The sequence below is a fragment of the Gopherus flavomarginatus genome, chromosome 9 (genome assembly GCF_025201925.1).
Source record: "Gopherus flavomarginatus isolate rGopFla2 chromosome 9, rGopFla2.mat.asm, whole genome shotgun sequence".
NCBI lineage: Eukaryota > Metazoa > Chordata > Testudines > Testudinidae > Gopherus > Gopherus flavomarginatus.
This window is the reverse complement of record NC_066625.1, coordinates 3,992,446-4,005,822: the sequence shown is the minus strand read 5'-3', so window position 1 is coordinate 4,005,822 and position 13,377 is coordinate 3,992,446. Positions and strand designations below refer to the sequence as shown.

The window sequence follows — 13,377 nt, the reverse complement described above, 5'->3', positions numbered from 1 at the left end:
GGCGGGGCGGGTCCATCCGGCCGGAGTGGGCGGGGAGCCGTGGGCGGGGGTGAGGGGGCTGGGCCTGCTGGCCGGAGGGGTGAGTGTCCCGGGGGCCCGGCTGCGGGTACGGCCCGGGGTGGGGCGGTCTCCCCCCCCGAGGGGCTGGGGCGGGCGGTGTGGGGGTTCTGTGGGGGCACCCCCAGACGGGCTGGCTGCCCGGGGGGTGTAAAGGGGTGTCCCCTGGGAAGCTGGGGTAGGGGGGTGGGGTTTGTTATGGGGGCCTGTGGGTACTTGGGGTCATGCAGGGCCAGCCCGTGGAGGCGGGGAGGGTTTTCTGGGGGGAATTGTACAGGGATCCCCTGTGAGTAGCTGGGATATTAGGGCCTGGAGGGGGTTATGCAGTGGCCTTCCCATGAGAGCTGGGCTATGTGGGTCCTAGGGAGTGGACATGAAGGGGACAATTCTGGTGGAGACAGGATGGGGGATTATGTGGGAGAGGGGTTATGGAAGGGGCCTGTCCCTCTAGGGAGCTGGGATATGTGCAGTGGTGGAGGGGGAGAGTGGGACCTGTACAGGGAACCCCACCTAGATATGTGAGATATCGGGGCTTTGAGGGACTTATAAAGGGGTCCTGCACAAAATACATGTGGTGGATGTTGGGGATTAACTTGTTCCCAGTACTGAGGGGACAGCAGGCCCATTGTGGAGTTGGGACCCTCTTTCTCACAAAAAGGAGGCATATGTGATGAAGAGTATATTTGTTCAGCACTTGTGGTATTCCTGTAGCAGCCACTGAAGCTGTATCTGGTCTAATGGGATCCTGTTTTGTGGTGGTGTGAGAGAAATGGCATCTGAAGGCCTTGGCTGAGATTGACCTACCTTTCTTTTTTTTTATATATATATATATATATAATTGGAGACATACCTATTTCCTAGAACTGGAAGGGACCTTGAAAGGTTATTGAGTCCAGCCCCCTGCCTTCACTAGCAGGACCAGTTTTTGCCCCAGATCCCTGAGTGGCCCCCTTAAGGATTGAACTCTCAACCCTGGGTTTTGCAGGCCAATGCTTAAACCACTGAGCTATCTCTCCCTGCCCTCTCCTCCTTGTTTCCCTCCAACCCCCCTGTAGTTGGAGTGATATAATATTTATTTAGTTTAACACTTTTGTGATGACTCCTCCTTTTTTCATTTATAGCCACTTTCAAAATTTGCTCTGAGATGACTATACAAGATTTTTAGCCTGGGAGCAAAACACCTTAAGTTCCTATAAAATAAAACAATTCAGCAGTTTTAAAATTGACATGTCAGGCATTTGGTGCTGCTTTATTGCAATACAGCTCTCTGGGAAAGTGCTGCCCCAGACAAGGAAGTCCCTAGCTGGCTCCAGGACATGTTCCAGCAATGGTTACAGTGGCACAAACGTCTCACATACCTGGCAGCATTGCACCTGCCAGTATCTCTCTTCCCTGATCTGAAGGGAGTTCACTCCTTGGCCTGTTTGCAAAGACTTGCGACAGTAGAGCTGTGTGTAAATATCCCATTGAAAAGTGAAATGATTCCAGCATTTGCTGGTTCATAGGTTCTGTCTACTGTTCTCTATATAGAACTGTTTTATGCATGCAGGGGCCTCTTGGTGCTTTCTTGTCAACCATGGCGAAGCAGCAAAACAAGGATCCTGGGTTAAAGGAGAAGTTTAAGAGCCTCTTAGGTCTGGGACCATCCCGGCCTAGTTCCAAATCATCAGAGGGCAAGCAAACAGAGTTTATCATCACTGCAGAAATACTCAAGGTAAATTGTCATAAGGTTTGAGGACTGAGTTTAGAGTATGAGCTGAGATGAATGGGCGATGAGCACAAAAATGGAGGAGGGGGTGATTTGGTGGTTAAAGCTGGAGACAGAGAAACGGGACTCCTGAGTCTTATTTCCAGCTTTGCCACTGACTCCTTCTGTGACCTACGGCAATTCACTTATCCTACCTGTCGCTCAGGTCAATCATAGGTAAAATGGGGGTGAGGTTACATACCTCATAGTATTGCCAAGTCTTAATTAGTTAACATGTCTGGGTAGTTTGAGATGCCTGGCTGAAAGGCACTTTGTCAGTGTAAAGTGCAATTATATTAGGCTAAATTACAGCACACTTTCCATTTCCCCCTCATTCTGTCATCATTCTATGTGAGCTTTAACCTGCTGATGTTGGTTACAGCTTCATTTGAGTGCATCTCTGTGGGGGCGACTAATTGTTAGGCTCTAAAATATCTTTTAGACAATGTGGAGCATATTTTATAATGATCCAATTGGTCATTTTGAGAGAGATGGAGAGGGATGTTTCTCATGAAGAAAGGCAGAGCCTGGGTTATCTTAATTATTTCCATTCTTCTTTTCAGGAATTGAGCATAGAGTGCGGATTAAATAACCGGATACGAGCGATTAGTCAAATCTGTGAAGTAGCAAAAACCAAAAAATTTGAAGAGGTATGTTTGCTGTCAGGTGTAGGGTAAATGTTAGGAGGACTGAGGTAAGATGTAAGCAACAGCCTTTGACTTCTCTTGTCACAAGACGCTTCGGTAATTTGGCCTACCTTAACAATGTTATAATTGTTGTAATCCAGAAAGTTATATCTTGCATTGTTATTGTGCTGCGCAAACCTATAAGAAATTAATGATCCCTGCTGCAAAGACCGTTGGAACAATTTAATAGAGGCAGTGGAGGATTCTCCATCACTGGCAATTATTAAATCAAAATTCGATCTTATTCTAAAAGACAGGCTGTAGTTCAACCCCAAATTATTTCAAATAACTTCTATAGCCTCTATTATGAAGGAGGTTAGATGAGTTGATTACAATGGTCCCTTCTGGCTTTAGAATCTGTGAATTAGTATTAGTCTGATTTGACAGTGGAAACATAAACTGTATGACAAAGAGCTCACACTCCAAAGCAAAGCAGAGAGAGGCTTTCCAGGACAAGTAGTTTAAGAGGTGCTTAAAAGAAGACACCAGAGTTATTATACCTGTTGTAGGGTGGTGAAACTCTGCTCTTGACCTAACCTTATTAGTAGCTTTTACAGTCCTGCAGGGAAGTGTCCACTAGTTTCCTCTGACCTGAAGTTGCTCTACGAACAAACAGGCACTGAAATAAATTTAAATCCCCTTTAATTCATGCTCTTAATTATTTCTGTGCAAGTCTCTGCATTAGTTGCTCTTTATATCAGATTGTCATGTTGGTTAAACTCAAAGCAAAAGCGTCCACACAGAGACTTGCATGGAAATAGCTAATGGTATGAATAAAGCCAGTCCAGTCAATTTGTTTATGTGTAGGCCCACATTTGCTGGGCAGATGTGGCTCACAAATTCCACTCTGGCTATAAGAGAGGTGAGCAGAAGTAGCACTCAGGGAGGAAGGCATTAGGAAGCTAGGAGTCATGAATCTTGTTAACTTTTCTCTGGGTACGTCTACACTACAGGATTATTCCGATTTTACATAAACCGGTTTTGTAAAACAGATTGTATAAAGTCAAGTGCACGCGGCCGCACAAAGCACAATAATTCGGTGGTGTGCGTCCATATACCAAGGCGAGCGTCGATTTCTGGAGAGTTGCACTGTGGGTAGTTATCCCGTAGGTAGCCCATAGTTCTCACAGTCTCCCCCGCCCATTGGAATTCTGGGTTGAGATCTCAATGCATGATGGTGCAAAAACAGTGTCGCGGGTGATTCTGGGTAAATGTCGTCACTCATTTCTTCCTCTGTGAAAGCAACAGCAGACAATCATTTTGTGCCCTTTTCCCCTGCCCTGGCAGACGCCCTAGCATGGCAATCATGGAGCCCGTTTTGCCTTTTGTCACTGTCACCGTATGTGTACTGGATGCCACTGACAGAGGCGGTACGGCAGCGCTACCCAGCAGCATTCATTTGCGTTTGCGAGGTAGCAGAGACGGTTACCAGTCATTCTGTACCGTCTGCTGTGCCATTGTAAATTGGCGATGAGATGACGGTTATCAGTCGTTCTGTACCGTCTGCTGCTGTCATGGGGGCTCCTGGCTGACCTTCGCTGAGGTCGGCCGGGGGCGCAAAGACAAAAATGGGAATGACCCAGTGGGTCATTCCCTCCTTTATGTTGTATCTAAAAATAGTCAGTCCTGCTTAGAATAAGGGGCAAGTGTACTATAGAACCAGTGTATCAGAGAGCACAGCCGCTCCGTGTCAGATCCCACAGAAATGATGAGCTGCATGCCATTCTAGGGGGTACCCCTGCAACAACCCCACCCGTTGCTTCCCTCCTCCCACATCCTCCTGGGCTACCGTTGCAGGGTCCCCCCATTTGTGTGATGAAGTAATAAAGAATGCAGGAATAAGAAACACTGACTTTTTAGTGAGATAAAATGAGGGGGAGGCAGCCTCCAGCTGCTATGATAGTCCAGGCAGGACATTAAGCTGTGCGGAGGAGAGGAGCCCAGCATGCCGCTGCTATGATAGTCCAGGCAGTACAGAATCTTTTCTTTGGACATGAAAGGGTTGGGGGGGGGGGGGGGGCTGATGTAGCTCAGTCCCCAGTTGCTATAATGAGGACGGTTACCAGCCGTTTTGTACCATCTGCCGGGAATGACGGGAAAGTCATTCCTGTTTTTACCCAGGCGCCCCCGGCCGACCTCACCTGAGGCCAGCCAGGAGCACTTACGGGATGATGACAAGGACGGCTACCAGTCCTTCTGCACTGTACCGTCTGCCATCGGGGAAGGGAGGGGAGAGGATGCTGCTGTTCAGTGCCGCAGCACCGCGTCTACCAGCAGCATGCAGTAGACATACGGTGACATTGAAAAAAGTCAAGAAACGATTTTTTTCCCTTTTCTTTCACGGGGGAGGGAGCGGGGGTAAATTGACGAGAGATACCCTGAACCACCCCGGACAATGTGTTTGACCCTACAGGCATTGGGAGCTCAGCCGAGAATGCAAATACTTTTTGGAGACTGTGGGATAGCTGGAGACCTCAGTCCCCGCTCCCTTCCTCCATGAGCGTCCATTTGATTCTTTGCCTTTCTGTTACGCTTGTCACACAGCACTGTGCTGTGGACTCTGTATCATAGCCTGGAGATTTTTTTCAAATGCTTTGGCATTTCATCTTCTGTAACGGAGTTCTGATAGAACAGATTTATCTCCCTATACAGCGATCAGATCCAATATCTCTCGTACGGTCCATGCTGGAGCTCTTTTTGGATTTGGGACTGCATCGCCACCTGTGCTGATCAGAGCTCCACACTGGGCAAACAGGAAATGAAAATCAAAATTTTGCGGGGCTTTTCCTGTCTACCTGGCTAGTGCATCCGAGTTCAGATCGCTTTCCAGAGCGGTCACAGTGGTGCACTGTGGGATACCGCCTGGAGGCCAATACTGTCGATTTGCGGCCACACTAACCCTAATCCAATATGGTAATACCGATTTCAGCGCTACTCCCCTCGTCGGGGAGGAGTACAGAACCGGTTTAAAGAGCCCTTTATATCGATATAAAGGGCCTCGTTGTGTGGACGGTGCAGGGTTAAATTGGTTTAACGCGACTAAGATCGGTTTAAACGTGTAGTGTAGACCAGGCCTTAGTGTAACTTGCCCCAATTCAGGAAGTGACTGCATCGTAGGGGGCAGACCCTAGAATAAGCTTTACCCTGCTAACGATAGCTATCTAATAAATTGCGCTATCGCTTTCTGTGTCCATTTACAGCATGCGGTGGAAGCAATATGGAAAGTGGTAGCTGATATGCTGCAGCCAGAGCTACCAGCAGAAGCCAGGCATGCTGTGCTTCACCTGCTGAAGGCCATCATTCAAGGACAGGTAAAGCCTCCCCCTTCCAAATAGGGCTTGCATGGAGCAAGATGAATAGCACTGGCCGCCTGCCTCCTGCCATTTAAATTCTTCTCGTTCTTTATCTTAGTCCAGCGCAGTGAACAGGAAAAGCCTAGCGTTCAGTTTGATTAATTCTCTTGACTTTCAGTTTAACCTTTTTCTCTTTTAATTTGGGAGGAATTTTGTACTCCTAAAAAGGGGGAGTGATTGCAGTGGCTGAATTCAAGCACAATGCAGTAGTCACTGTATAATCTAGACAGCTTTGTCAAGCACCTTAATCCTGACCTGCAGCATCCATGCTATGGCAGGTATGCCAAGCATCGAGGCAAATTCTGTACATGAGCCTTTTTCTTCAGTCTGATCAAGTCAAGCTCATTATGAATCCTCAAGCTACTACACTGAGCAGTGCTGTCTGTAGCATTTCCTTTTCAAGTCCTGGAATTAGTGGTCTGGCTGTTGCTACTTGGCCCACTTTCCGCATCTCTGGGGTTCTGGACCTGCTGAATGTTGGAAAAGCTGTCTGGGGTCAGTGGTGACAGCTTGATAAATGTCTGTAAGAGGCTAAGGGGAACTGACTGCCTTCCCAGCAGACCATGGCAAGATTTTCAGTAGACACTAACACAGCCCAAGGGCAGAAAAGTTTGCTTTTAAAGTGTGAAGAACATTCTTATAGTTTCCTAATCATGGTCTGTAATAAGTCTAGTTTTCAGTTGCTATTGTGTCTCTCACTGTAATTCTTCCTCCTTTCAGGGTGAGAGACTAGGGATCCTCAGAGCACATTTCTTTAAGGTTATCAAGGATTATCCTTCTAACGAAGATCTTCATGAACGGCTTGCAGTGTTCAAGGCTCTCACGGATAATGGAAGATCCATAACTCACCTGGAGGAAGAATTGGGTAGGTGTTGCATACAAATGCTGAAGGTTGCTGTTGTTTTCAGATTCTGACATAGGATTGTCCAAAAGCTGCAATGCTGTTATTTTAAAATCGTGCTGAAAAAAGCTTCATTATGCTGGTTTTACCTTTTTAAAATAAAATTCCATGGCTTCTCTGTAGGGAATAAAAATTATGTACTATTCTATATTATTGTGTAAAGTCTTAGGGTACAAATTCTTCCATGCCGATGTGATAAACAATTTTATAGTGGTGACGAACCTGTGGATGTTCTGCATCTGTGAGTTTGGGGAGCTCTCTTAATTTTAAACTGTTGCCTGTTTATTTTTGGAGGGTTTTCTGTTGTTGCCGTCTTGTGGCAAACTTAATACAACCCATCTGACATTGTTTTACATCTGCAATGTGTTTCGTTCCAGGCAAACTTAGCAAATTCATAAAAATATGAATTCAATCCATGTGGCAGTTTATAGCAAGATAAGGGATATGAGAGTAAGTCAGTTGTAAGCAACAGCTAAGAAGAGTGTGATAGATCAAATAGCAGCCTTGGTCAATCGACCCGCACTCTTTATTATTGTCTTCTAGGGAGCAGTTTATGTAGCTGGAAATACATCAAAAGATAGATCTTTTTTTCAGCAAGTAGGGCCAGAAGGGAATTTGCAGCACTTTTGGATTGAAACAATGTTGTAACACCACTATTTCCTTCTCCTTTAGCTGAGTTTGTCCTGCAGTGGATGGATGTCGGGTTGTCTTCAGAATTCCTTTTAGTTCTAGTGAACCTGGTCAAGTTCAACAGCTGTTACCTGGAAGATTATGTTGCTGATATGGTCCAGTAAGGTTAAACTATTAACACTTATTGTTTCTAAATTGCTGGGCAGTGTTTGTGGATAAATTCAGTGGTCTAAATTTTCAACAGACCTCCAAGTGTATCTATTTGCACATGGAAATCTCTGTATTGTATACACAGACTGACCAGTTGGGTGACACATGACCCAGCTAGCCTCTGCAAGTGTGCATTGTGGGGGGAAAGGGGTGGAAAGGGTAAGGGGTGGAAAGGGTATCTGTTGAAATAATATTAGTGTGGCTGTGGTCAGAAAAGTGATTAAAAATGGCACCAAGGTGCTTTTATTTCAGAACATACATGGTTGTCAGAGCTGACTTCTGGCAAATGTATTCTTTTGCTATTCAGAGCTGTTTTGGCTCTAAAGAGCTATGGGAGAATGATCCTGTTTCTGGATTATGTGCCTGTCAGCAGAAGAGTTCAATAGATTCCAGTTGCAGGGCCAAATTCTGCCCAGAATTATACCTGCACTGAAGATGGCGGGATGCATGGATGTATGTGAAGGTAGAACTTGGCTGGCTTAGTCGTCATAGCTCAGTGATGCTTAAACCTGAAAGAACCTATCTTGCTTTCTGAAACTCAGAACTGAAGATGCATGGGTGACAGTTTAGACACCTATTTGTGTAAATCAACCAAACTGATATGGAACCAATGAAAAACAAATGTGGAGTCTCTCAATATCATGTTTGCTCACTTCTCAGAGTAGAACTCTCCTTCGCAGGCCAGTTTGTCAGAAGAGCTCAGCTCCCAGCCACTCCCAAAATCTGATTCTACTTGTTGGTACTGAGCACTTTTGAAGATCTATCCGTGAGCCCTTAGACAGTATAATGAAATACACCAACTCTTATAATATTCTGATCTGTTAACTTGGGTTAAATTACATAGTGCTCAATCCCCAGTTTGTGTAGGAGATGAACTTGGCAATATTCTCTTCACTAGATTTACATACTTGGGACCCTGTACCCAATCGTATTTAATGAATAGTAATAGTGGTGAGATGTAGCTTAAGTGCAACTGCAAACTATTCAGAAAAGGGCTGGTGACACTAAGCATGTCCCCAGGAGTATTATCAACTGAGCCACAGTCAGGAAAGCAACAGGGCAAACTGCTACACTAATCTAATTGTGTTAATTTTGGATAATTTTTTTTGGTCATTTGTTACATTTGATTAAAATAAACATATTTAACTACGTTTTCCTCCAACAGTATGATCTGCCTATTGTGCATTCAGACATCATCATCGGTTGACATAGAGGTCAGTAATTGGAGCCTCTTCTAATATCGATTATATTCTGCAGAACTGTATCCATTACAGATCAGGCCACTCTTGAGTAGCTAGGCCAAAACTCTCTAGGGCTCCCAAGGATTTTCTTCCTTCAAGGAAAGCTGCTGTAGCGAAGCGTGGAGCTTACTATATTGTTGGATGTTGGGTGGAGAGAGGCATTATGACTTACATGTCTGAGCATAGAGGTGGGAACCAGGATATCGTGGGTCGCAATCCCAACTGGACAAGTCACTTATCCCTCTCTTACTCAAGTTTCACCACCTGTAAAATGAGAACAGTACAACATTGTGAGGATTAACTAACTCTGGAAAGCACTTTGGGGTCATGTAAAGCACTGTACAGCTACTAAGTTATTAATTTAGTCATAAAACCATGGGACAAAGGAACCAAGTTGATCTTGCTAAGGGATTCCCTTCACTGCTTTAACCGTCCTTGTCATAGTTTGGTTTACATTCTGAACTGATGAACACCTGGTGTATCCCTATTGATTTCTGAGGAGTTTTGTGGCCGTAAGTGAGAACAGAGTTTAACCTGCTGTATTTCAATGCTAGGTCAAGGAAGAAGTGAGTAACCATTGTGCTTTTCACCCCCACAAAGGTCTCCCTGCAGGTCCTAGATGCTGTGGTTTGCTACAACTGCCTGCCCTCGGAGAGCCTCCCAGTATTTATCATCACCTTGTGCCGCACCATCAACGTTAAGGAGCTTTGTGAGCCATGCTGGAAGGTCAGAATCCTTTCATTTCCCTTGACATTAGTTGCTGTACCATGCACAGTTTTGTCTCATTAAAGCAATATTGTTCTGAATATTAGTATGTTAAAAATCTAGACTCCAGTTACCTTTATTATGATTATAATAGTTCTTTGAGAGGAGATCGGAGCATATACCACACTTCTCTAGTTTATTAAATGCCACACTATTCATTATTTAATAGCAAATGTAATCTCTCTTGACTGATGGGACCCTGAAGCTGTATAATGACCTACTAAAACCTTCTCTGAAAATCCTCTCATACTTGCTTTTTAGCTTATGCGCAATCTCTTGGGAACCCATTTGGGGCACAGTGCTATATACAACATGTGCCGCATCATGGAAGACAGGTATGGAATATCATGCTATTAAATAGTAGTTTTTAAAACAAAACCAAAAAAAAAAAAAAAAAAGCTCAGTATTGCTTTGACTGAAATAAAAGATGTGCTGATTCTAATGGGAGCAGGAGCAGACCCAAAATTTCATGTGTGATGTAATGGTTAGAAATAATGACTGCTTTGTGATTTTGGACAAGTTAATTAACATTTCTGTACCTATGTTTTCCCATTAGTAAAATGAGAACAGTGCCTAAATGGTTAGTCTTCATGGTTTTAAAGTCCCTTAAGATGCTCTGATTTAGAAGTACTGAGTATTGTTCATTTCCCTTTGCGTGAGTCTTGTACTCTAAAACTAAACCTGCTGCTATAGTATGATCTAAAAACTTGACTTACCTTCTGCACCCTGTCTTAGAGCCTACATGACGGATGCAGCATTACTGAGAGGAGCAGTGTTCTTTGTCGGAATGGCTCTGTGGGGTGCACACAGACTGTATTCTCTCAAGAACTCACCTACATCAGTGCTGCCCTCATTTCTCAAGGTACAGTGATACTTGGGAGGAACTTTTATCTTGTGATAATGCCTAGGAGCCTCAGTCGTGGACCAGCACCATGCTGTGCTAGGTGCTGTGCAAACTCAGAACCACAAGACAGTTTCTGCCTCAAAGAACTTCCAATCTAATTATAAGACAAAAGCCAACAGCTGGATAGAGACATATGGGGGAACACATGAAACAAGGAGACAATAGCTATTTCAAGCTTAAACTGATGCTTCGTTTGGGAATATTTTACTGATCCACATAGCAGTTCTTGAATTTTTCATAGTTCTTTAGAGTTTAAGGTCAGAAGGGACCATTTAAACATCAAGCTTGACTTAATTTAACACAGGCCATTAATTTCACCCAGTTACCCCATAGTGTGGTTTGTACCTAAAGCGTTTCAGTCCTCAGCAGAGTGAACTGTTTGCACAGGCAGAGGTCTGGAGACACTGAGGTACCACAAACAACTTTCTAGATGGTTTAGATAGCAAAAAAAATCCTATGCCTGCTGCAAGCAGGTTAGTCTACAGCATACAAATGTAGGGAGAGGGGACAAAGTCAGCATGAATGAAAAGTGAAGTGTGGCCCTTTTTTAATATTAGTGCCAGGATTTTTTAAATGGAGAGACACCCTGAGGGAAGGATTAAGATTTATGAGCTTGTTGGCCTAAGTGCCTGTTAATGAAAACTGCAGCTATGTGAGAGAAGGCTGACGCATTTGACTGGCTGGGTGTTCATGCTGGAAGCTGTACTGTGATCACTTCTCCTCTACCAGGGCACTTACTAAGCCCTTGGTATGATATTAAATTGGGAGCAGCCTGCCACCTTTCGTGCCCTCTTCTGTACTTTGGGAGATGGCGGGGCTATTTTTGTAATGGATTTTAACCACAGCAAAGGGAATGGTGTTGAAGTTTCCTTATTGACTGCCCATGCTGTATGTTTGATCTGTAGATTATGTGTTAGGCCAGAGAGTCCCTGAAACATATTAGAAGTTTCCTATAATGGGCTTGGTAGGAGTGACCAGATTGAGTTGTCTCATTACAAAATCCTACCGTCTTTTCAGTGTTTGGGGACCTTTCAGCCAAGCCACAAGAGTTACCATGTTCTAAACTGAACTACGTATTCCAGTGAGGGGTGTATGTCGTGTCATGTGGAGCTGGTAGTACTGTCTCCAACCTGCTGTTCATGTGGAACCAGGGGTGCATTTTAACATCTGACTTGCACCTGTTGAGAATACATTATTGTGCTTATAAAATGGCCATCTTTTGATTGGCTTTTGCAGCTGTAGCCTCAGACTTCGAGCTTTTCTATCCTTGAAACACTACAGTGGCCGCGCTGCAGTTGTCACGGTAGCACTTCAATGTAGACACTTACTACAGCAACTGAAGGGTTTCTGTCCCCATCGTTAAACCACCTCCCTGAGAGGCAGTAGGTAGGTTGATGGAAGGAGTGAGCCCTTCAGCTAAACTTCTTAATATGTAGGATGTTGATCGAGTTCAGTTTAAGAAGGTTACAGATCATTGACTCACCTCAGGAACTTGTATTCCAGGCCATGACTTGTCCCAATGCAGTTGTATCATATGAAATAGTCCTGTCCATAACCAGATTAATCAAGAAGTATGGGAAGGAGCTGCAGGCTGTCACTTGGGATATTCTTCTGGATATCGTTGAGCGATTACTCCAGCAGCTACAGGTAGGTATTGAGTCAAATCTTGATATACGTTATAAAAACATCTTCTAGGAAGTATTTTGGTTTATAAAATGGTCTTATTTTTTAATACTGAAAAGCACTCTACAGCTTCTGCTTTGGATGGGGGGTAGCGTGTACCCTGCCACAGTCTATAGACTTGATGTCTGACTCTGGGGCTCCCCCATCAGTGGAGTTGTGCTTGTCATGGAGGTGGTGGGGTATTTGGTGTTGGAAGGGAAGACTATTGAGTGTGGGTCTGGCCTAACTTCTGACTAATACTTCTCAGCCAACACTCTTATTTCAATTGTGACATACTTCGTAATTAAAAAAGAAACCATTTAGAGCGGCCTTGTCTGTGTTTCAGAGTATAGAGAACCAGGATTTGAAGTCCATTGTGCATGCTCTGTTGACTACAGTAGAAGAACTCTGTGACCAAAACGAATTCCATGGGTCTGAGGAGAGATTCTTTGAGCTGGTGGAGAGATGTGCTGATCAGAGACCTGTAAGACCTTCTCTCCCATCACAAGTCAATATGGCTTATTGTGTTTTTTTTTCCCCCTTTTAAACCTCCTGGAAATGTTTCTCTGTTCTATAGTAGTGTCTAGAGGCCCCACCCAAAACATGGGGTCCATTTTGGGAGGCATTGCATGAATGCATATTAAGGAACAGTCCCTGTCCCAGATTGCACAAGACACCCACAGGAAAAATTGAATATTCTTATTTTACTGATGGGGAGCTGAGGTACAGGGATAATAAATGATTTGCCCAAAGTCTCATAGGAAGTCTGGCAGAGCCAGGATTTAAACCCAGAACTCCAGAGTCCCAATCTGAGTGCCTACAAGACCATCCGTCCTCTTATTGCTCACATCAATATTAGATTTTTATCCCATACAACCAAGGGCGGCGGGAGTTATAAAATAGCGCATGTTATAAAGCTACAGTGAAGACTTCACAGCCCCTTGAGGCCTGTTCTTGGAGGGAGGGGAAGGGAGATGCATGCACTGTAGGTAAGCACTGAACCATTCTTACTTTTTCTTTTTCTTTTTTAAGGAATCTTCTCTACTAAACTTAATAACGTACAAAGCTCAGTCTATTCACCCTGCCAAGGATGGCTGGATTCATAACCTGAAGGTGTTAATGGAGAGGTTCTTCAGGTAGGAAACCGCAGCTTTAAAAAGAAAAGGTTGTTTCAATGTGTGTGCAGTCTGTTTAATGAACTGTCTGTTTTAAAAACAAGCT

General features: G+C 44.3%; 1 protein-coding gene across 14 annotated transcripts in view; it reads left to right on the top strand.

Moving 5' to 3' along the window:
* TSC2 (TSC complex subunit 2) overlaps positions 1–13,377 on the top strand; it is a 57,863-nt gene that overhangs the window by 11,523 nt on the left and 32,963 nt on the right. For 11 of the 14 annotated variants that reach the window (XR_007776396.1, XM_050968759.1, XM_050968757.1 and 8 more), the window contains 12 exons: positions 1,607–1,771; positions 2,368–2,454; positions 5,691–5,801; positions 6,564–6,708; positions 7,417–7,534; positions 8,750–8,798; positions 9,426–9,551; positions 9,852–9,925; positions 10,326–10,452; positions 11,998–12,141; positions 12,503–12,640; positions 13,189–13,292. Coding sequence is in view for 13 of the 14 variants with exons in the window: in XM_050968759.1 (XP_050824716.1) it covers positions 1,607–1,771; positions 2,368–2,454; positions 5,691–5,801; positions 6,564–6,708; positions 7,417–7,534; positions 8,750–8,798; positions 9,426–9,551; positions 9,852–9,925; positions 10,326–10,452; positions 11,998–12,141; positions 12,503–12,640; positions 13,189–13,292 (1,388 nt within the window). In the remaining variant the exon portion in view is untranslated. The other 3 variants (XM_050968765.1, XM_050968766.1, XM_050968769.1) reach the window with 3 other exon arrangements.